Source organism: Stigmatopora nigra, chromosome 12 (genome assembly GCF_051989575.1).
Source record: "Stigmatopora nigra isolate UIUO_SnigA chromosome 12, RoL_Snig_1.1, whole genome shotgun sequence".
Taxonomy (NCBI): domain Eukaryota; kingdom Metazoa; phylum Chordata; class Actinopteri; order Syngnathiformes; family Syngnathidae; genus Stigmatopora; species Stigmatopora nigra.
The window spans coordinates 13,449,784-13,473,841 of NC_135519.1; the positions used below are offsets into that span (position 1 = coordinate 13,449,784).

General features: G+C 38.2%; 1 protein-coding gene across 3 annotated transcripts in view; it reads left to right on the forward strand.

The window, feature by feature from the left end:
* Nucleotides 1-24,058, forward strand: part of arid5b (AT-rich interaction domain 5B) — a 56,807-nt gene that overhangs the window by 26,882 nt on the left and 5,867 nt on the right. For 2 of the 3 annotated variants that reach the window (XM_077729347.1, XM_077729346.1), the window contains exons 5-10: nucleotides 3,642-3,872; nucleotides 11,155-11,285; nucleotides 12,018-12,375; nucleotides 14,981-15,033; nucleotides 16,084-16,181; nucleotides 20,641-20,839. In XM_077729347.1, the coding sequence (XP_077585473.1) occupies nucleotides 3,642-3,872; nucleotides 11,155-11,285; nucleotides 12,018-12,375; nucleotides 14,981-15,033; nucleotides 16,084-16,181; nucleotides 20,641-20,839 (1,070 nt within the window). The remainder of the gene's footprint in view (nucleotides 1-3,641; nucleotides 3,873-11,154; nucleotides 11,286-12,017; nucleotides 12,376-14,980; nucleotides 15,034-16,083; nucleotides 16,182-20,640; nucleotides 20,840-24,058) is intronic. The other variant, XM_077729349.1, reaches the window with a different exon arrangement.

The following is a 24,058-nucleotide window of genomic DNA, read 5'->3' on the forward strand; positions in this document are numbered from 1 at the left end:
TTGGTTTGTCAGACCGTTTTTTCCCCAGATTTTGATTATTTGCTGACTTTATAGCAGCATTAAATTTAATCTGGGAATATAACCCGACTTTGTACAGTTGCACGCAACATTTGGCGCAAGAAATACAATTCAGGAGTGCAAATTAGCTTAAAATATCGTGTTTGTTCATTCTTGTAGCTATATTATTTACTAGCTATTATGCTAATTAATCCACTATTCATTCAACAACGTTAAGCACTTTTTTGTCGACATTACCAGAAATAAATGCACAGAATTTAAAATACCCTGACATTTTTCTTGGCTGCGCAAAAGTTGAACGAGTTTACGAGACGGAAGAAAAGATAACGTACGACGCTGTCAAAGTGCATGGAGGGATGACACGTTTTTTTTTTTTTTTTAAGCTTGACCCACACTAACCTGCTATAAAAGCATAGCTGGGGGGCCGGAATGCACACCAGAGGCATTGCCGCCCGCCTCCTCACCTTTGTCACCGCTCTCGTAAACTTTCTTAATAGGATGACGGCAACATTTTTTGACTTAGTCACAGGAGCGCAAAATGTGGAAAATGCAGAAAATATATTTTTAGATTTTACAAAATGACTTTTGACCTAAAAACACGGAAAAATGGATGAAAAAATGACAATTATTAATTAAAAAAGGGGAAAATCAGGACATTTAATATACAGCTATACTCTTCATTTTAATTTGCATATTGTTAAACTCCCGTCCAAACAATGACGGAGCCATTTTAAAAATGAAGTACAAAAAGATGAGTACACATTAGCATCAAAATAGTTGCGTGTTTGACATCATAGTAGCTTGTAAGATGGCTTACAGTATTTTCTGGCTGAAAATATATGCGTGACAGGTGGTGCGTTTGATGCGACTCTGCTTTCTTATGATCGGACTGTCAACATATTGTTGCTGCGTATGATATGGCTGGCTGATTTTCAAAAGAATCTCTCCACTCATCTCGCAAGCACTCGTGTTCCACGCAAATGTGTGAACAAATGCATTTTCTTCTCTTGTTCCTCTCCAGTACAAAAGAAATAGCTGTTGTGCTTTTATTTCTTTCTTTATCTTTTCTCAAGGGACGTCGAGGTCAAGCGAATGAGAACATTATGACAGCCGCCAAGAATTGAAAACATAGCAGAATTCATTTTGGAAACACGTGTCTCCTTTTCAAAAGGGTTAGCATAGACACGGAAAGCTAGCTTGGCTCTTTCTACCGTGAAAATGTCAACGCTAGATAATATACACGTGGCTCTACTTGCTTCAGAGCGACAATATTGATTTAGACAACACGTGGCTAGCTTACATGCTAATCCTGCTTTGACAATTCAGCCCAAATAAATAAATCTCCAGCTCTGTTTGATCCTGACTAGCTTCCTTTCGATACAATAGTCGACTTTAGCATATACGCCACCAAACAGGACGGCAGACGGCTAGTCGTTAGCCACATTAGCTGTCGTTAGCCACGTTAGCCGTCGTGTTTTGGCAAATTTAATAGCAGCGCATTCATTAGACAGCTAAAGTTATTAGTCATTTTAGCTGCTGTTAGCCACCTTAGCCGTCGTTAACCATGTTAGCCACATTAGCCGTTGTGTTTGAGCACATTTAAAAGCAGCGCATTCATAAGACAGCTAAAGTTGTTAGTCAGTTTAGCTGTTGTTAGCCACGTTAGCCATCGTTAACTGTCGCATTAGTGCACGTTTACAAGCAGCATTTATTAGACAACTACAGTGTATTAGCTCGTAGACGTTATTTGACACACACTTGCGCTCTTTAGATGTGACGTGAACATATTAAATTCTTCCCTGCCATCAAAGCAAACATTTCCGCTCCCCTCCCGACACCAACGATCAATTATTCCCCATAATCAAAATCTCCCGAAAGTCATTTGTGGTGCGAACACGAACGAGTGTGTCGTTGTCGCAAAAAAATAGACGTTTCAATCAATATAAAGCAGATTGAAAGCCAAGCAGGCCCCAAAAAAAACATCATCACCAGAGGCCATTGCTGGTGACAATTTTGCTTATGAATGAGTGATTACATGAACAATTAAATGAACTCATTACATTTTCATGAGTCACAGTCGGTACAATCTGGCACCAGACAAAATGTACCCCAACGTGGTGCTAATTGAGAGCGACTCGCCGCTGTAAACAAAGCGCCATCCATCAAACACAGAGCGCAAGCAAGCCATCAATAAATAAATAACAATATGGACGTGTGCGTGTTTGTGCGACAAGAGATTGGCGCTCACGTTTCATGTGAATATTCTTAATCTCTGTTTTCCCTTCTCACAGACGTTTCAAATTATTCGTAACCTCGACAAAGTGAATTTTTATTGCTGAAATTTGGCTCTGGAAACAGGGGAGACGTCTTGTTGCAGAATGGTAGCCATTTTTGATAATTCCTAGCTAGCAAAAGATGAGGAAAGGCAATTTTTTTGCGCCATTCCAAAGGCAACATGAGCTCCCAACTCACTCAGTTCTTTTATTAGCATTATATTTGTACTATGTTGTGTATTTTTTACTCCTAATTGTGGTTTTAGGTACTTTAAAATGCTCGGTCAGATTTAGCTAACCTAAAATTAGCCTGTCAATTCCTGCTTTCATAATGATTCACAATTTTTATCCCTTAAAATCATGACAGAAAGTTGCCTTATTTATGTCTTCCCACCACATTTAACCAAGGTGAACCCTGGAAATTTTGAACGTGCACCAACCCGCCAGCCCTGTGCAAATGCCTTTGTATGCTTATTAAAGCCCCGCGGCGCTTTCTGCAAATTGAATGTAATCAAGTGTAATGCCGGCCAGAGCTCGAGAGCCACAGATACAATCAAAGCCCTGACATTTCAAAACAAAGCCAGCGCCGCCGCCATACCTGCTAGCTCCAAGAAACAAGAATGCCGGGGAAGCAATATTTCAGGCATTTTTGCAATATGGTAATACCTTGAGATACGAGCTACATGCGTATCAGGACCAAGCTCGCATGTCAATTGAATGGTATTTCAAATCCATTTAAAATGACTAAAAAATGTTTTGGAAGCCATATTGGCTGCTGTAAATGTTATGGATGGGGAAATAAATGTTTTTTTTCTTTTTTCAGTCGCACATATATCAAGTCAATAACATAAAAAAAATGAATCGGCTGAAACTAGCTTCTCCCGAAACACAAGTCGGCGGCGGCGGAAATCCCCCCTGAATGTCATGTCCAAGGGCGATATATATAAAAGCGGGGCCGGCTATCGGTGAATTATTCATGTCGGCGTTCTTAAGCGCCTCCGCTTTCGCTTTCGGACTCCTCGTCCGCCGCGTATTCGGACGCTGGCGGAATACCAGGCGAGCTAGCCTTAAAAGTGGGGTAGACAAATGGCCTAGAGATTTTCAAACATATTCAAATGATGTTCCCCACATTTCAAATGTTGTTGTGCCATTTGAAGGACTCTTCTGTTAATATTTCTATCACTTTTTTAACAACTAAATAGTGGCAGATTCAAAACACAGATTCCTTTTAATACTTTGTTTTTCATGATAGTCACATCAATGAACCACTATGCCGTCAATTATACACACACACACTCACACACTCACACAGACACATACAAACTTGTTTGTTTTGTGTCTCCTCGGCAGGCCAAGAAGAGGACGGGCGGAAAGTTCTGGTCCTGAGCTACCCGCAGTACTGCCGCTACCGCTCGGTGCTGGTCCGGCTGAGGGAACGGCCCACCTCCATGCTCCTCAACCACACGGTGTTGGCCCTGGGCGGCATCGCCGCGCTGGGCGCCAACACCCGCATTCTGTATTGCCGCGATACCTTTGAGCATCCCACGCTGCTGCACAACGACAGCATCTGCGACCAATTTGGTAAGTCTGCCTTCTTATTGGATCTTCTCAGTAAAGAAATTTAATGTATTACCATTCATTACGGCAGTCCGGTGTTAAAGTGGTTAGCGCATTGCAGCTCTGGGGTCGAGGGTTCGATCCCAGGTGGGTCCTTCAGGTTCTGCGGGTTCCTCGCACATTCCAAAAACATGTATGCTAAGCTAGCTAGCTGCTTGAACACTCTAAATTGCCCCTAGATGGACCGGGTCACTACAGGATACGATACATATAACAAAGTGCTTCCGTTAACAGTACATATGAAATATTAACAGAAAAAAAGACTCAAGTATTAACACACTAATGTAAGCAATTGAGGGGTGTTGTTGTTAGATGGAAAAATCATTTCTAGGGAAGAAAATAGTGTTTTAAAGTTGGCTGTTTTCAATCTTCCACGGGGGAGGGGGGGGGGGGGGTTGACGGCGACCTAGATGCGGGAAAGCAAGTGGCGTCTGGATCGATAATGTTGTTTTTAGGTTTTTTTTTAGCCGCATCAATAAGAGCTGAAATTGGATCTGGACATTTGGTGACGCTGCCAATGTTGTTGTTGTTTTAATGGCGGAAGAAGGTTGTCAAATAGTCTCAGTTTTCCTGAAGTATTGCGCTGTGGAATTTTTTTGGGAACATGTCTGCACACGTCACTAATAAATAATGCCATTCCGAGTAACTGTCACTAAAATAGCTTCTTTTAATGGATGCTCAATAGTAGTTGATGCAATTCTTACTCTACTTTCATGTCGTCTATTTTTCGTTCAAAAAATATGGAATAGTTGAATATATACTCCATTTTTGGCAATCCGTTTTCTTCATTTTTTATTTCCTTTACATAACAAAGAACATAGAAGTAATAATAATAAAATAGGGAACAAAATAGGCACTTTATATATTGAATATGTGATGGATAGCTCTCTCCTAAGAATACTTTTTAGTACCGGCCGCCGTTTGGCAAGGCGTCTTTGAGCTAAAGAATTATTTCCAGCCGCCGCTACTTTTTTATGCAGTGGGAGCTTTACCCGATCAATTTTTTTCTCTCTTTTGGTTTGTTTACGCTTCTCAAGCGACAGCGTTTCCATCACGCCGCCAAGAGCCCCCCGAGGCCAAACCCACCCGTTATTATAAACACAGTTGTGAGCCGCCTGCCATTTCCCGCCTCCACGTCCACTTTTTATTCCGATAAATACCGGCGGCGGGCGGGATAATACCGTGATGTCATCAACGAAACGGGGTGAACTGCGGTCAACGGTGCGAAAAAAACTACAGTGTGATTGAGTCTATTTTTGATTTTGGTCGTAGGTGGACGAGTGCGGCGGCCATTACATAAGCAAATCGCTCTTGATTTATATTTCTAAGCTGTGATTTATGCACAATTGTCAAAGTGAATAGGAGTTTTCAACTGTGGAACGCCATGTGCTGAAGCAATATGGTTTTTTTATCGATATTACAATGTTGTCAGATAATATTCCGATCCCGCGTTATATTTGGTCCACTCTCTCTCGGCTCATCGCTTGGTAAACACTGCAGTACTCGTTATATGCGCCGTAATGTGTAAGGCGAGACACTTATTGGGGTTTTATCGGACTCCATTGGCTGTTTAGAGAGCTCTGAAGAGGAACAGGAAGTCTTTTCTTGGCAGTTGGTGGCGTTGTGAGAGCCAGTTTTTACTAAACAGACATTTTTCCAAGGCGCTCTTTCCAAATCGTCCAAAAGTAACGTATTCTCTTGCTTATACGCCCTAAAAAATGATGACTGAATCGAGGGTACGGCTTATATGCGCATAAATTAGACTTGATAGGCACCAAACTGCAAGGTGACAAAGATGAAATGCGGCCGTTTATTTCAAAATTGAGATAAGATATACAGTTGAAACGCTTAACAAAATGTATTTTGAGATACACACCCAAGACAGAACCGTACCAAAACAAGCAAATACCCTCACAAAAACAAAAGCCAAAGAATTTCAAACTAACGTGTAAGCCAGACAATCACATTGAGCGACTGGTGACTGGATATATTTATTTGTCTGAAAACTCACATTGCGCTTTTGCTTTTATGAAGCCAAGATATCGGACCAATCACATCCGCCCAGTCTCCAGCGTTGAGGGAACCGGAGTAAAGCAGCTTTTATTGCTTTAAAGATTAATATTGTCGCCGTTGGCGGGATGAAAAACAACCTGTAGACGGACGCTTTGGCTTTCGTCAATCGAGAATGTGCCAGAAGGAAGAAAAAAAAACAGGAAAAAAATATGGCCGTGTTTCACATTTCTGAAATCACATCCCCCTCCAAAATAAAAAAATAAACTCAAACATGGACTCCCGCGCCAGGAGAATTTAAGAGGATGATGTCATTCTTTCCAAAAGACTCGCCCTTCTCAATATAAATTCTTATTAGGCGGATGAAAATATTTCATAGATGAACGATATCATCATATCTTTGAATTTTCTCTTAATGGCTTTTTAACAAGATATGAGGATTGCCAAAACAAAAACAAACGCGTGCTTGTGTTTCTCCTTAATCAAACAATTACTAGCACAGTTGAAGCCAAAAATTCTTTGGCAGTGAGTCACGTTTGGGTTTTTGCTAGCTATTTTTTTTTTGCTTTTTATCTATCTGATTCATATTTTAAATCGTCTTGCGTAAAAGTCTAAAGCCGCAATTCAATCAGATAAGATGACTCATTTTTGCCTGTTTTACGATTAAAAGAAAAACATGGCTGTGCTTGATGTTAGCATCGAAAGCGGGATTTGAATTCTGTTTAGATTGCAGTTCTTATCTTTAACTCTAGGGGGAGTTTGTCGTTTAAATGAGTCAAGGAGTCAAAACGTGAGGAAGAATGATGTTATTTTTTTCAGTCTTTCAAATATATATCTATAATACATTTTGGAATATTTTGACATGAGCAGTTGTTAATAAAAACATGATTGTACTTAATGTTAGCATCGAAAGCAGGATTTGAAAATCTCATTTAATCTTGAAGTTCGAATTCTTCGTATATTGCAGTTCTTATCTTTAACCCTAGAGGGAGCTTGTCACTTAAATGAGCTGAGGAAGTATATATATATAATATTTTGGAATTTCCTAATAACTTTGACATGTATAGCGACCAATCAGCATTTGACATCAAAACCAAACTTTATTTTTATTTACCTTCAGCAATATTTCTTCCAACTCGTTAACATTCTGAAAAAAACAATTCAAAATTAGCCTCGATAATGAATTCTGAGACTCATACACGAACAGGCTTACATTTAAAATAAACACGACTATTTTATATATATATATGACTATTATCCTCTGATTCCTGTTAGCTAGAGCTCACTGCTTATGGCTATTTTTAGCAACCTTGAGGTAGACTAACATCTAAGGCTCGTTTGAGGTTAATTGCCTCGTAGATCGACCCAATCACATCCATCCTTCCACATTATTTTTATGGCAAATCAAAATATAACCGCCTTAAATTCCCACAAATAACCGACACATTTCCACAACGACACAAAACACATCTTGACATTTTCCGGTCCTTTCCGAAGCGCCCGCTAACGCGACGCCGATTACCGGCTGAGCCGTCGGAAGCTTGTTTAGCCGTAAAAATGCGTCTTTTCATAATGAATTATAAATAAGCACCCCCTGTGGGGCACCATATAAAAAAAAAAGGCAAACGTGAAAACGGGAGATGCTTTGGCCTATTTTATGGCGGCCGTGATTGTTATTTATAGACTTGGCGGCGCCGCCGCCTTTTTTTGATGGAGTCCCGTCGTTTGGGCTGGTCGGGTCGCCACCATCCCATCAAGTGTAACTAGAACGTCGTCTATTAGAAGACGTATGTTTTATTGACGTGTTTATTCCATTTATTTCTAGGTCGATGCTGCAATTTTTTGTATTTTCTTCTTCTTTGCCAGTAATGAATAGGATAAGCCTTGAAGCTTATCCAGCGCCCCCTTTCCCCGCGTAGCCCACCCTCTTGTATCCCCGGCACTTTGCAAAAGGCAAATTGAAATGTTCCTTTCAAGCCCGCCGTCCCACTGTGCGCTCGCCGCAGTCTGTCGCCATCAATGATATGCGAGAGGTTTTGAAGGTGATCCCGTTTTAGCAAATGCACGATGCCGCACTTACGTGGTAACGTTTTAACAACATTCTGCAAGGTTTGTTTTTCTCGGAAGCGCCTCCGGGGGGCGCATTTGCATTTTTGTATTTATCGGCAATGATGAATAATAGATAATTTATGAACAGTGACATGACGACCCGATACTCGGAATTGGCGATAGAGTATTTGGCCACAAGATAGGAACCAATTTTTTAGTTTTTGGTGCTTTTTTTGGTTTAAATTGAAGCCAAATATTTCCGTACTGTATTTATTAGAGTAGAATGCGCAAAATTTTGTACCAAAAAAAATTAAACAAACTTTGGGTGCATGTTTTAAACTAATTCCGGTAAAAAAAAGTCCCCTCGGCAGTTGTTATAATGGGAGATGCAATACCTGTCTTTGTCCAGCAGAGGGCGCGTTCTATTGGCTCATGTTTTTAAAAGAATTGAGTCAATTATTTGGTTAGTTTGATGATGGTGAATCAGATTTCTAAAAAAAATGCTCTTATTGCTAGTTTTTTTTTTTTACCAGGTTTTCGTACCTTTTTTTAAATAAACGTCTTGTTCTTCGATCAAACTTTTTTTTGCGTCCCGCCAGACTCTAACCCTGGAGAGCGTTGCGTAATCCCAGCGCTCGGCCAAACGCCAGGCCGCTATTATTAATCCGACACGCATTCCTCGGCGACTGCGTCGGCCAGTCAGATGTGGGTTAAGATTACTATCACAAGACCTTCAACATACCTGGGAGAAAACGTCGCCACCTATTGGTGCTTAACAGGAATTCCTGGAACCAATACATTGAAATTTGACTTTTTTGGGTTCGAATCCCTACCACGCCACATAAATAATCTTTTGTCTAAGGCAAGGAAAGGCTGATTGGGCGCGCACTAGCGCAGGCACGGCTAGCGCCAATGAATCAGATGAGAATGATTTTTTAATCTGTGGCAATAATAAAGTTCTTTGAAGGCCTTAATTGGCTCTTCCTGGAACGCCGCAGTTTTGCTTCATTTGATCTGATGAAAGCATAATGTTTCTTTTCTCCCTCCCGCTCCACCGCAGCCCAGGGGAGCGTGCACAACGCCGCACAACGCCGCACAACTAATGAATTAAGAACACACGGCGCCCCCCCAAACACACCCGCACGCACACACGCAAACACACATAGTATTATTGTTATTTTTTTTCTGGCTGGCTCTCCCAGGTGACTTTCATAATAAAGGCCAACTTGACACCGCCGTTTTTGATGGTTGGAGCCAAAATGGCGTATGGCGGCATGGCAAGGTCGCACGGAAAAGTTAAGACTTTTTCCAAAAACATTTAGCGTCGGGGGGGAGGTCAGATAATTGAATTAGCCTGTGATTTATAGAAACTGGCGTCATGTGACCTTCAATCATATATGTATATGTATATGTATATGTATATGTATATGTATATGTATATGTATATGTATATGTATATGTATATGTATATGTATATGTATATGTATATGTATATGTATATGTATATGTATATGTATATGTATATGTATAGGTATAGGTATAGGTATAGGTATAGGTATAGGTATAGGTCTATGTATAGGTGTATGTATAGGTATATGGTATATGTATATATACATACATTTACAACATGTGTATATGGGTATATATATTTCTGCAACAGGCTTATTTATTTCTTACCTATTTATTTAGTGGCTTCTTTTGAGGCGCCAATCAATGGTGGGTGTGCCTTACGCAACACCACGGACGGACGGACGGCAGTTTGTTTTTCGGAGCTGTTTTTGTCTGGCTGGATCAATACGTGGCCTGGTTACGTGGCCTAATGCTTCTCTTACGGAAACAAACGGGAACACAGAGGCCCGTTTACGTAACGCCGCTTTGTCAGCGGGGGGCGTCGGCGGGGGGCCCAAAAACAAGACTTGGCGCCTAACGCCGATGTCATTAATTACCAGTTGCGCTTTTTTGGATGGTCAGCAAATTAAGCTTGCAACTACAATTTTGCTTGTAAAAACCTTATTGGAACCTTATTTTTTCTATACCATTTGGAAATCGGATTGGTCGCCTCTTTGGCTTTTAACCTGACAAATAAGCTTGTTCAAGTTTGGCCCGCCTCTAAAAACAACATTGTTTTTATGTGATGGTGGTGGATTTTAATTAGCGAGATGGCTAAAGATTAGCGTATCAATCAAACGAGTCCAGAAATAATGAGGCAGGCGGTTGTCTTTTTTTTTTTTTTTTTCCCTTTGGTTTTCTTTCCGCCCACTGTCACATGATCATCTGGCCCGTGCCACCTGAAATACGTCGGAAATAAGACTGTGTTACCGTGCCAAAATGTTACGTGACGCCGCCAATGTGGGCGTGCACGCCAACTACAAGTTGGCAGCCTTTGATTGGGCCCGTTTGTAATGTGAAGTCAGCAATGACGTCTCCTAAACGGAGTTGAAGTTTCTTTCACGTGTTTGCGATTAGCAGAGCGGAAATTCGACAGCGTTCCCTCCATTGTTTGGCTTGCTTTTTCTTTTTTTTTTTTTTTTTACATAGCGGCGCTATGTAAAATGTTGATTTTCTTTTCATTTTACAAGCAAAAGTGATCCAAACAAATGGCGTCTGTGTAAAAAGAGGTGCACTGCCGTTGCCACGGTGACCGCATCTGACTTACTCCAGCTATTGGGCGATGTTGACGGACCAGATTTGTTTTAGTTTACTTTTTATTGTGAGAAAAATAATAACAAATTGATTTTTTTAGACAATAATGTGTCATATGCTGCTGTTGATGATGATGGTGAGGATGGTGAGGATGATGAGGATAGTGAGGATGAGGATGATGAGGATAGTGAGGATGAGGATAGTGAGGATGGTGAGGATGATGAGGATGATGAGTGTAATGCAAAATATGAACCTATATTTTATATTCTTTCTAGATTTATAGACTCTTTTGAAATAAACATTTCAAGTTTATTTGCTGTAAAGTTCATGTAAAACGCAAACCTTGTTATACTACTGCACAATGGAAAAAAATGATTATTTTTCCCTCTGCTTGCTTAAAATCACCCTTTTATATCATTAGAATATTGTGATAGCTCTATTAGCATTGATTGGTTGATGAAAGCCATTTGGATTAGATAGGACTAATGAGCATGAATACTTTTGCGTTGACGTTTTATTATAACAAGGCGCCTTTTTGAAACAGCTGTCCCACTTTGGCCCGCAGCTCCCAATTTGAAGGGACGGCCCCGCAAGAAGAAGTTGTCCATCTCGCAGAGGAGGGACTCGGCGGGGACGCCTCACTACCTCAATAGCCCGGAGAACAAAAATCACAAGGTAAAAAAATACGTCCCTTATTATATTTCCTAGCACTTTGCTATGGAAAACGAGGGCTTTTTTTCCCGTCTTCCAAGCGTTATCCCGACGACCTTCTCTTTTGCCCAATCGATGAGAGCAATCGCGTCTCGGGCGCTAATCTGCGGCTAATCTGCTCCGCCCGACAGGAGCCGCATCGACCGCAATCCACATTAAAAAAAAAGTCTATGCGTGAAAATGTGTAAAAAAAAAAAAAGAGTGATATTTTATTGATCCTGATCACAATTTGCAAATAATACTACATTTTTAAAATGAATTTTATTCATTTTTTTGTCTTTTAACAGTTATTCAAGCTTGGAAAAAAATCTAAAATGAATTGGCCAACTATTTAATCAAATATATACGCATATTTGAATACAGATATTAATATTTGTGTGTTTTGTGCAATAAAGCACTTATCCAAAATTTTAATGAAAAAAAGACAACAATTTCAACAATTATTTGGGAAATATCCAAACAGCAATTTCAAATGCAGTAGCACATTTTTTTTACCAAATTAAAGTGCATGTTCAAAGCAAAATGCAAATGTACTGCTAAGATCTCATACAATTAGCATTAGCGCCGCTAGCCATTTTTGGGGGGAAAAGCGCATGAAAACAAAAATTTGCATTTCGGTGGAATATGGCAATATGGCGCATATTGAACGTATATTTGGACCGACCCGCCCCTAAACTTTACCGACCCTCCTCATAGGTCAAGACGAACTGCAGAGCGTTAGCCAACGGCAAGCTAGGCTCCAGCGCCAAACACAAAAGCGGTGCCGGTCTCGGCAGAAAACCGGAAAAGGAGCGAGCCGTGGAGTCGGCGGAGGAAAGGAGCGAGCAGGAGGAGAACGCTTACCCGTCGCCCTTGGAGGAGGAGCAAAAAGAAGAGGAGGAGGAGCTTGAGGAGCAGGAGGCCACTGTGGAGGAGGTGGCAGAGCAGGAAGATGAGGAGGAAGAGGAAGAGGAAAGTCGAGAAGATGAACAGGCCTTCTTGGTGGAGCTCTACAAGTACATGAAGAAGAGAGACACACCCATCGAGAGGATCCCCTTCCTAGGCTTCAAACAAAGTGAGTTTAATTATTATGGGATAGATCGCCATTTTTTGGGGAATAAAAATCGCACCAAGCAAAAATAATACAGTAATCCCTCGATTAGTGCGGATCCACTACTTTGCCAATTTTTTCTGCTATTAATTAGTTTTAAAAAGTTTTATTTTTAACCCAAAAAAATATACAAAGTGTATATATATATATATATATATATATATATATATATATATATATATATATATATATATATATATATATATATATATATATATATATATATATATATATATATATATATATATATTTAAACTTTAAAAAATGTTTAAAAATATTTGTTTTTTTGGTTAAAAAAATGTTTTTTTTTGGTTTACCCAAAAAATTATATATATATTTTTTAAGTTCATTAAAATGTGAAAATGTGTGCTAAAACTCGTAAGCAGAAGCCACTCTTGCTAATAGGACCCCATTAGTGACCCCGTTTTTCCATTATCGCGGCCATGTCTAGTCTACATGAACTGCGATATTTGAGGGATTACTGTTAAATAACATAAAGAAGCTTTTTACAGGGGAAATGATCAAATGTAAAAAAAAAAAAGTTAATTAATGGCGGAAGTCTTCCTCGCTAGCATCCAGATGCCGGGGTCCGTATTTCGGTGACAAAGGTTTTGGCTTGAACGGAGTTTAGCCGAGCAACAGATGGCTCATTGATATTCCTTCTTGGCCTTGTTAGTTTCCTCCCACTGATTTACCTCCGACCCATTCGGACACGGCTCGTTTGTCATTTTGACTCGTCCGCTCAATCGTTACAACTTGAGTCAAACACTGTTAATGTTCTGCCTTTTTTTTTAGGATGTTTTTTTTTTTCACCCTTGGGGGCGGGGCCTTTATGCAGCAAACATCTTTCAAAGTCTGGCGTGCAGATCAGATGGCGGAATCTTTTCAATAACCTGCCGACGGAACGTGTCCCAGCTAAACTTTTCCAATAATATGTCGGCGGACACGTTTTAAACGTTGTTATTTTCCCCAAAAAAGCAAATTTACGATGGAAAATAATTTAATACAAAGGAATTAGTGTGCCTTTCTCTTTTTAATTTAGTTATTTTTGTATTGTTAGCATTGTACTAACCTAAATTACATTAGTGATCAGGGCAGCGCGTTGGTGGAGTGGTTTACAAGTCTGCCTCGCAGGTTTGAAATCAAGGTTCGATTCCTATGGAGGTTTTGACCTTTTCCAGTTGCCTGAGTGTTTTTAGTTGTATTTTTGATTTTTTTCAAAGGCTCAAAAAAAGGTCACTTTCTCTAAAATGGCTCAAAACTGTCGCTGGAAGGCTAAATAATTACACCAAAAAATCAATGTTTACATGGATCAATGCTGAAAGTTGTCTCAGAAAACAATCCCCACAAATCGATACGGTTTTTCATCGCTGTCAAAAGGGCTTCACCGTCTATCCAAGATGGCTGTCGCCGTTTCCCTTTCACCGCGGCATCCCAAAACGGCCATTTTCCGAAATTTTAATTCCATAAACAAAATCCCAGTAAAATTGTAACAAAGGGCCTAAAATCTCGTCCTAATTGGCCAGCAAATGTCAAGGACACCCTAATCAAAAGACTGGGGGTTCGATCCCCGATCCTTCGCACCGGTAAGCACGTTGGCGGCGGAGCGATAATTACAGGCGACGCATAACAAGCCGTTTAAATGGCGGAAGCAACTGCCACGCCACTTTTGTTATTGTAACCACCGCGGCGAGGACGGAAGAAAAAAAAAAAGGAAAAAAATCAATGCTGTCAAAGGCGCAGATAGGAAAATGTCATTTTGACAAATGCGAGCCTTTGTGTAAGCACAGATTGAATTTTGATGGATTTCTCCTCCCGGCCTCTCCATTTTTTCCCCCCGTTTTTTTTTAAAGGTTTTGATTGGCTCCACAAATAAAAATGTTAATGAGTGATGTCACAACCAGCAAATCAAAAATGTTTAGTGCAGGGGGTTAGACGCCATATGTGGCTCTTTTGATGGATGCATATGGCTCATGAGCCATATGTGGCTCTTTATATGGATGCATATGACTCAGGAGCCATATGTGGCTCTATTGATGGATGCTTATGGCTCTCCCATAACCTGTAAGCTAAAAATATGGAATATCAGTGATATTTGATTCCCAAACACACCAATAGGAGACTTTTTCTACTTTAAAAGTGGTGAAATTAATTTAAAAAATGCGCATATTTAAATGTATGCATATTTTTTTAAATTCTGTTAACGGCTCTCCAGGAATAATATTTCAAAGTATGAATTGTTGATGGCTCTCTCTGTCAAAAATGTTCCCGACCCCTGGTTTAGTGGATAAATTGTAGAATTCATATGATTAATACATATCATATTTACCAAATATTTGCACAGAGGGGAAAAATATGTAAGTTAGAAATCAATTATTTTTTATTTAATTTGAAACCCGAGGACAAAGATACGTTTTGAGTTGACTCATGATGTCAGCCTTTACTTGAAAATGATTTTGAATGGGGGTATATAATGAATTTTTTTGTGTGTATTTGTCCATATTTAGCGCTGTTGTCATTGTATAGCAGCACGCCATGAAAATGTGATGATGTCACTTTTTGTTCGCAGTCAACCTTTGGACTATGTTTCAAGCGGCTCAGAAGCTTGGAGGATATGAGCTGGTAAGTGTTTGCATATGTGCGCCAGCATAATAACCCCCATACTCCCCCCCATAGTCCCCCCTCACTCCCTTCCCTTTCCTTTGACTGACTTTTCAAGAAGGTGACACCAGCAAACTGATGCTGTTTTTTAAAAATAACACACTTAAAGGAAAGCATATACCATAACACACATTAACTAGGTTTTAGAAGGAGGTGGTGGTGATGATGTCATTGAAGCAGGAAGCTTTTTTAAAAAAGTCTCTTTTCCTGTTCGACATTGAATTTGTTCTTTCCCACACTTTGGACTTATTTAGAAAAAACAACAAAATCCAACGTAGAATTGGAATAATAATAATAACCTCAATTCATTCATTTTGAACGAGGTCAGCGTAACAAGGGTGCTGGAGCTGGTCCCACGCTTGAGTCAGATATCCAGCCGTTACACCATGGTGTCCAAGTGGTGGCCCGGGGGCCAAATCTGGCCCGCTGCATCATTTTGTGGGGCCCGGGAAAATAAATCATGTCGTTTTAGGATCAAATTAAAATGAAAAGTATAGATATATATTATATTTCCTGATTTTCCCCCTTTTGAATCAATAATTGTCATTTTCAATCCATTTTTTCAGTGATTTTAATTCAAAAATCATTTTGTAAAATCTAAAAATATATTTAAAAAAACTAAAATAAACATTGTTTTAGATCTATAAAAAATCGAATATTCAGACCTTTTAAGGCGGTTCTTTTAATCCATTCATAAAAAATTTAAAAAATCAAAATATTCTATCTAAAATGGTCCAAGGGAAATTAAGTTGACGTTAAAGCGGCCCGCCAACCGGCCCCCTTGCGACGCCATAATCCGTGATTTGACACACGCCGCCGCCGCCATCAAGTCCATGTGTGCATGACGCCATTCCAAATCAAAGCCCGACAGGAAAAAGTGACTTTATGACAGGATGAGATGAAGACTTTCAAATCCAATGACTCATTCATTCCTTCCCCGAGCCATGATGTCACTCTGCAATATTTTTCCCTCTTCATTTTCCTTCATAATTGTCGACGTTCACCCGACAGATCACGGTCCGCCGCCAATGGAAGCACGTGTACGACGAATTGGGCGGCAACCCCAGCAGCACCAGCGCCGCCACCTGCACGCGCCGCCATTACGAGAGGTTAGTTTTTTTCCCACAACGCTTCACGCGCCACACCGTAACCACAACCCGTCGAGATTGCGTGCTAAAAGGTGCAATAATTGCCGTAAATTGTATAAGATCCGTTTCAAAGTGAACTGCTGGGATTTATTTCCGTCATCAAAGGCGCTGCTGGCATTTATCCGCTTTTAATTCATCGGATGATTAGAGTCACTTTTTGCGGATTATTTTTAATTCGCCCGAGCTCATTTTTTTTTTTTTGGGAGTTAAGATCCCAAATTGGAAATCCGCGTGGGATTAAGAAGTTGCGTTTTGACAAATTTGCAGGTTGCGCTTTGTCGTCCAAACATTATGGTAGCAGACGGCTAATTCTTCAAGCGCTAATTCCAGGTAATAATCCAATAATAAGGAGGACAATGGACTTCTACAATAAAATGTCAACATTTAAATGGAAAACTAATTCCAAATTATGTTTTGGACTATGAAAAGACCAAAAAATTTTGGTGAAAATATGTCAACAACCTGTATAAAGTAGCACTACTATTTAACAATATCCAAATTTTTCATTGCATACAAAATAACTGATGAGTTCAGCCAAAAAGAGTCTAACAAAACAACAAAAAAGTGTCACTTTAAACACTTTAACCAATTTTTTTTTAGGTTTATTAATAAAATGGCCTTTTCTCAGACAAAAAAATATTTTTTTTATATTGAATTTGCTGTTCATAAAATCAAAATTGAGTTTTGAAAAAGAGAGGGTCGTCTTATATTCGGGCCAATATGTGTTTGCATACATTATAACTACTTGTAGGCAATTAAAATAAAACGCAACACATCCTTTTACTATTTAGCCATCTATCAAGATGCGGAAAGGACGATCTTGCAAAATTTCGGGACACATTTTGCCACATAAGCACTTTGCTAAAAGATTGACTGGCTTGTTCAATTTCACACTTGAAAGACTGGACAAGCCCTGCACACAACCAACTAAGTACACTCCATTAAAAAGTCCATTTTACCTAATAACTCCCTTTCAAATCCTAAAAAAAAGGCATCCGAATAGATGGATTTACTCCAGGTGACTTAGCGCTAACATATGCCTAACGTGCCTAAACGACGAACGGGTAAACTGGTCTAATTGTAACCCCGCCCCCTCTCCCCACTGAACGGCTCATTCATTAGAAATAAATCAATAAGCCGAGGCGACTCGTGGCGCTTTAATGATATTTATTCCAAAAAGGAAAAAAAATAGAGAACGCTTCCCTGAGACGAGCTGTCAGGCGGCGGCGGCGCTCGGAATTCATAATGAGGTCATGAAAAAAGATGGCGTTCGTCACCTTCAAATAGTCTGCCCTCTTTTTTTTTTTTTTTTTAACGGCTCCTACATTTTTAATCTTGTTGTTTTTACCGTCCAATGGCGCTCCCTCTCCTTCGTGTCACCGGGACGCTTTGTTGCCATGGCGACGTGCCAAGCAAGCCGTTTCCAGCCATTTTACGATTTCAAAGCAAAAGCGCGGATCATCGGGCGCGTAAAATGCCTTCCCGCGCCGAGATGCTTTATCGACTCGTCGGGCGAGCGTCGCCAAAGCTTCGCTCGCGCTTTGTATCCCCGACGACGTTCACTCGCCACGAATGTTAATGGGGCGTCCGGCGCGAACGCAGATGTTATTCAGTGCTATCTTGCGCTCGTCAGCATTTGCTTCGTCCTTGCCATACTGCAGATATAGAGTACATTGTGCATGTGTGTATAGGGTGTGTTTTGTTTTGCTGTTTGACAGGAAAAGACGTTTAGAGGCAATCTTACTTTGTTAGCCAATCGTGAGGTAAGAAAGACGTAGTTGTCGGGTAGGAGAGATGCCATTTAAGGACGTCTTTGGTTCATGTAACAGTTTGACCTCTAAAAGTAGCAGTTTCAGCATGATTAGGAAGCGCTGGATCGTTAACCTCCATAACCGGAACTGCGGCTGTATGAAGGTGCAATTCAAGCCCCGAAAAAAATGGCGATTATTGTGTTTTTTTCCTGGAAATCACTCTTTCAGAGGGTTAGAATATTTTAAATTGGATGTACAGTAATCCCTCGAATATCGCGTGACCGGACGTTTGGTCACCGGACGTTTGGTCGCCAGTCTAATGTACTTAGATATTAAACAGTACTTAGATATTAACGCACAACAGCGGCTAAAATGGATTTAGGGCGCAGATGGCGGAGGACGCTTGTGGAAGTGGAACAGCCTGCAGGCTTTTTCCACACATTTTGCGACTCGGGGCCCCGGCACCCCCTTTTTTCCCTGGGTTTTCCGCACTGTAATACCAAAACGTTTACCAAATTATTATGGATTTTTCCTTTTTTTTTTTTTTTTCTTCAAGTCTGATGGTATTGTCGGGTTAGCGTGCCCCTGACGCGGCAATTTTTCTTAGTGGTTCCGTTCTCCCGACCGAAAGTTCCCGCGCGTATATTGGTCGCCGCCGCTTGTTATCGACGCGGAAAACGCAGACGCTCAAACAAGAGGCGGCTGATAAATTGGCTTGAGAGGAAGTTAAGTGTTTATTGACCTCGTAAAAATGGAGCTGGTGCCGCTTCATGAAATTCTCCTCCGACCAAAGTGCAGAGTGCCCCCGTGTGGCCATAGTTGGGAGTGACACTTTTTTTCATTACTCCGTTCATTCTTAATAAATATAAATTTGAAAATGTGTCCCCTTTCTTATTCCCCTCTTTATTTCTCTTTCTTATTCCACTTTCTAATTCCACTTTCTTATTCCACTTTCTTATTCCACTTTCTTATTCCACTTTCTTATTCCACTTTCTTATTCCACTTTCTTATTCCACTTTCTTATTCCACTTTCTTTATTCCCCTTTTTTATTCCACTTTCTTATTCCACTTTCTTATTCCCCTTTCTTATTCCACTTTTTTATTCCCCTTTTTTATTCCCCTTTTTATTCCACTTTTTTATTCCCCTTTGCTATTTCCACATGGGCTGAATGTGACATCAGAATGGATGATAATGATGTCGTATTTTAAGCTAGAGCCAAAAAAACATCTCCCCCAATGAAAATTTCCTGTCAGTGCTTTTTTTAAATTCCTGACCGGAATAGCACGTCGGTCTTTTCCATTTCTATTCTAGCATACATATTCCTTCCATTTCTCAGCCAACCCGGGCATAATCCCCTTCACCCCTTCACCACCCCATATTGACATTCCTTAACGTCGACCCCGGCCAACTTCATTCCCACACACTCTCGATACATATTTTGGGACAAATTCCACATTTGACTCTGAAATCCTAAAATAAATAATAATGATAATAATAGAAAACAAACTGCTTTTTAAGTCGACTTGCGTTGTTGTTCCTCTTCATTAACTTGTCATTCCTTGGCCTCGTCTTTCCAATAAGTCACATTTAATAGTACATTTCCTTTTTTGGCTTGGGGTCGGCACCCCGCCAGAGCAGCTGGATGCAATGTGGTTTCTTTTCTCTTTTTTTCCCTTTTTTGTAGCTGCCAGCGCTTTTTGTTCAGAAAGGAAAATAACACAAACATTCCCACTCAAGCTCCGTTTTTTCAGGAACAAGAAAAACTTTTTCTTTTCCGGTGGCCCTGAAACTGCAAAAGAATTTGACATATTTTTACATTTAAAGATGGAAAAGGGAAGGTTTAGTACCCCGCTGATTGGTTACTGACAGATGTGAAAGTTATTCCACTTCTGATGTCACTATTATAAGATGTAAAAATGTTTTTTGGAAGATGTAAAATTGTTTTGCACCTCAGGGCCACTTTGTTTGTTTTCTAAGCTCTTTAAACAAGAAGCCATAAAAACATATCGTCTTTGAATTTATTCTGAGAATGTCAGGACGTGAAATAGCAGATCCCCCAAATATTCCCGGTTTGCACGGATGAAATTCCACCAAAACAAAACATTAAACAAACACACCAAGTGATGAATCATATTGGCATATTGCATTTGAAAATAAAAAAATGGCCCCGCCTCATCATGTCCAGGAAAAGCACCCAAAAAAATGTTTCCCTCAAGGTTCAAATAATAGTGGTGTGCTGTCTCAACATGGACTAAAACGCACACACACACACACACACACACACACACACACATTTTTTGGCATTCATATACGAGTGGATTTTCCCCTAACGTGGTGTCATTACAATAGGATTATGTATTGCATGCCAGGTATTAAAACAAGCCGCAGCTCATTTCACAAACCACAGCCAACAGCGTTCTCAAAATCTGCTTTTGTTTTTACATGATTTTATAATTAAAGTTATCATTTTTTACCCTGTTTTTTTCACAACAGCATAAAAATGAAGTCGAGTCATCACATACCGTGCCTTTGTTCTAATTCGCATTAGCTTCAACTATTTTTTTGAAATGAATCTATTTATTTTTTTGACGTAAAAGTGCATTTTCCCAATCACGTGATTTATTTGATCTGTAAAAATATAGCTCTTCTCTCTGCCCCTCCCTCACAGACTTCTCCTCCCCTATGAGAGGCACTTGAAAGGCGAGCAAGACAAGCCCCTCCCTCTGAGCAAACCCCGTAACCACGAGAAGGCCCCGCCCGCTAAGGTCAAAGGTGTCACCGGGGTCAAGAAAGCCAAGGTTCCAAGCGGCGTCAAGACCATCCGGAAGGACCGCGGGGAGTTGGTGGCCACTCAGCGGCAATCTCAGGTGAGTGGGTGCTTTAGAGGGGTTAGTCACCCAGTTGGAAGTCGACTGGTATAAGACACTCATTTTTTCAAAACGACATAGTATAGTAAGGCTTTTTTTGGTTAAAAAAAATAATAAAACGACATAGTATAGTAAGGTTTTTTTGGTAAAAAAAAAAACTACATAGTATAGTAAGGTTTTTTGGTAAAAAAAAAAAACGACATAGTATAGTAAGGCTTTTTTGGTAAAAAAAAAAAAAAAGACGACATAGTATAGTAAGGCTTTTTTGGTAAAAAAAAAAAAAAAAACGACATAGTATAGTAAGGCTTTTTTGGCAAAAAAAAACCGACATAGTATAGTAAGGCTTTTTTGTTAAAAAAACGACATAGTATAGTAAGGCTTTTTTGGTAAAAAAAAAACCGACATAGTATAGTAAGGCTTTTTTGGCAATAAAAAACGACATAGTATAGTTAGGTTTTTCTGGTAAAAAAAAACGACATAGTATAGTAAGGCTTTTTTGGTAAAAAAACAACAACAACATAGTATAGTAAGGCTTTTTTGGTATAAAAAAAAACGACATAGTATAGTAAGGCTTTTTTGGTAAAAAAAACGACATAGTATAGTAAGGTTTTTTTTGGTAAAAATACCGACATAGTATAGTAAGGCTTTTTTGGTAAAAAAATAAACGACATAGTATAGTAAGGCTTTTTTGGTAAAAAAAAACGACATAATATAGTAAGGCTTTTTTGGTAAAAAAAAAAAACGACATCGTATATTAAGGCTTTTTTGGTAAAAAAAAAACGACATAGTATAGTAAGGCTTTTTTGTTAAAAAAAATGACAGTATAGTAAAGCTTTTTTGGTATAAAAAAAACGACATAGTATAGTAAAGCTTTTTTTGTTAAAAAAAAACTACATAGTATAGTAAGGCTTTTTTTGTTAAAAAAAAACGACATAGTATAGTAAGGCTTTTTTGGTAAAAAAAAAAACGACATAGTATAGTAAGGCTTTTTGGTAAAAAAAAAAAAAACAACATAGTATAGTAAGGCTTTTTTGGTAAAAAAAAAAAAACGACATAGTATAGTAAGGCTTTTTTGGTAAAAAAAAAAAACGACATAGTATAGTAAGGCGTTTTTGGTAAAAAAAAAAAACGACATAGTATAGTAAGGCTTTTTTGGTAAAAAAAAAAAAACGACATAGTATAGTAAGGCTTTTTTGGGAAAAAAAATACGACATAGTATAGTAAGGCTTTTTTGGTAAAAAAAAAAACGACATAGTATAGTAAGGCTTTTTTGGTAAAAAAAAAAAAACCACATAGTATAGTAAGGCTTTTTTGGTAAAAAAAAAAACGACATAGTATAGTAAGGTTTTTTTGTTAAAAAAAACGACATAGTATAGTAAGGCGTTTTTGGTAAAAAAAACGACATAGTATAGTAAGGCTTTTTTTGTTAAAAAAAACGACTTAGTATAGTAAGGCTTTTTTGGTAAAAAAAAAAAAGACATAGTATAGTAAGGCTTTTTTGGTAAAAAAAAACAACATAGTATAGTAAGGCTTTTTTGGTAAAAAAAAAAAAAAACGACATAGTATAGTAAGGCTTTTTTGGTAAAAAAAAAAAACGACATAGTATAGTAAGGTTTTTTTGTTAAAAAAAAAACGACATAGTATAGTAAGGCTTTTTTGGTAAAAAAAAACGACATAGTATAGTCAGGTTTTTTTGGTAAAAAAAAACGACATAGTATATTAAGGCTTTTTTTGGTAAAAAAAAAAACGACATAGTATAGTAAGGCTTTTTTGGTATAAAAAAAAACGACATAGTATATTAAGGCTTTTTTGGTAAAAAAAAAACCGACATAGTATAGTAAGGCTTTTTTGGTATAAAAAAAACGACATAGTATAGTAAGGTTTTTTGGTAAAAAAAAAAAAAAAAGGACATAGTATAGTAAGGCTTTTTTGGTAAAAAAAAAACAAAAACGACATAGTATAGTAAGGTTTTTTTGTTAAAAAAAACGACATAGTATAGTAAGGCGTTTTTGGTAAAAAAACGACATAGTATAGTAAGGCTTTTTTTGTTAAAAAAACGACTTAGTATAGTAAGGCTTTTTTGGTAAAAAAAAAAGACATAGTATAGTAAGGCTTTTTTGGTAAAAAAAACAACATAGTATAGTAAGGCTTTTTTGGTAAAAAAAAAAAAAAAAACGACATAGTATAGTAAGGCTTTTTTGGTAAAAAAAAAAAACGACATAGTATAGTAAGGTTTTTTTGTTAAAAAAAACGACATAGTATAGTAAGGCTTTTTTGGTAAAAAAAAAAAACGACATAGTATAGTAAGGCTTTTTTGGTAAAAAAAACGACATAGTATAGTAAGGTTTTTTTGGTAAAAAAAAAAACGACATAGTATATTAAGGCTTTTTTTGGTAAAAAAAAAAACGACATAGTATAGTAAGGCTTTTTTGGTATAAAAAAAACGACATAGTATATTAAGGCTTTTTTGGTAAAAAGAAACCGACATAGTATAGTAAGGCTTTTTTGGTATAAAAAAACGACATAGTATAGTAAGGTTTTTTGGTAAAAAAAAAAAAAAAAGGACATAGTATAGTAAGGCTTTTTTGGTAAAAAAAAAACAAAAACGACATAGTATAGTAAGGTTTTTTTGTTAAAAAAAACGACATAGTATAGTAAGGCGTTTTTGGTAAAAAAACGACATAGTATAGTAAGGCTTTTTTTGTTAAAAAAACGACTTAGTATAGTAAGGCTTTTTTGGTAAAAAAAAAAGACATAGTATAGTAAGGCTTTTTTGGTAAAAAAAACAACATAGTATAGTAAGGCTTTTTTGGTAAAAAAAAAAAAAAAAACGACATAGTATAGTAAGGCTTTTTTGGTAAAAAAAAAAAAACGACATAGTATAGTAAGGTTTTTTTGTTAAAAAAAACGACATAGTATAGTAAGGCTTTTTTGGTAAAAAAAAAAAAACGACATAGTATAGTAAGGCTTTTTTGGTAAAAAAAACGACATAGTATAGTAAGGTTTTTTTGGTAAAAAAAAAAACGACATAGTATATTAAGGCTTTTTTTGGTAAAAAAAAAAACGACATAGTATAGTAAGGCTTTTTTGGTATAAAAAAAACGACATAGTATATTAAGGCTTTTTTGGTAAAAAGAAACCGACATAGTATAGTAAGGCTTTTTTGGTATAAAAAAACGACATAGTATAGTAAGGTTTTTTGGTAAAAAAAAAAAAAAA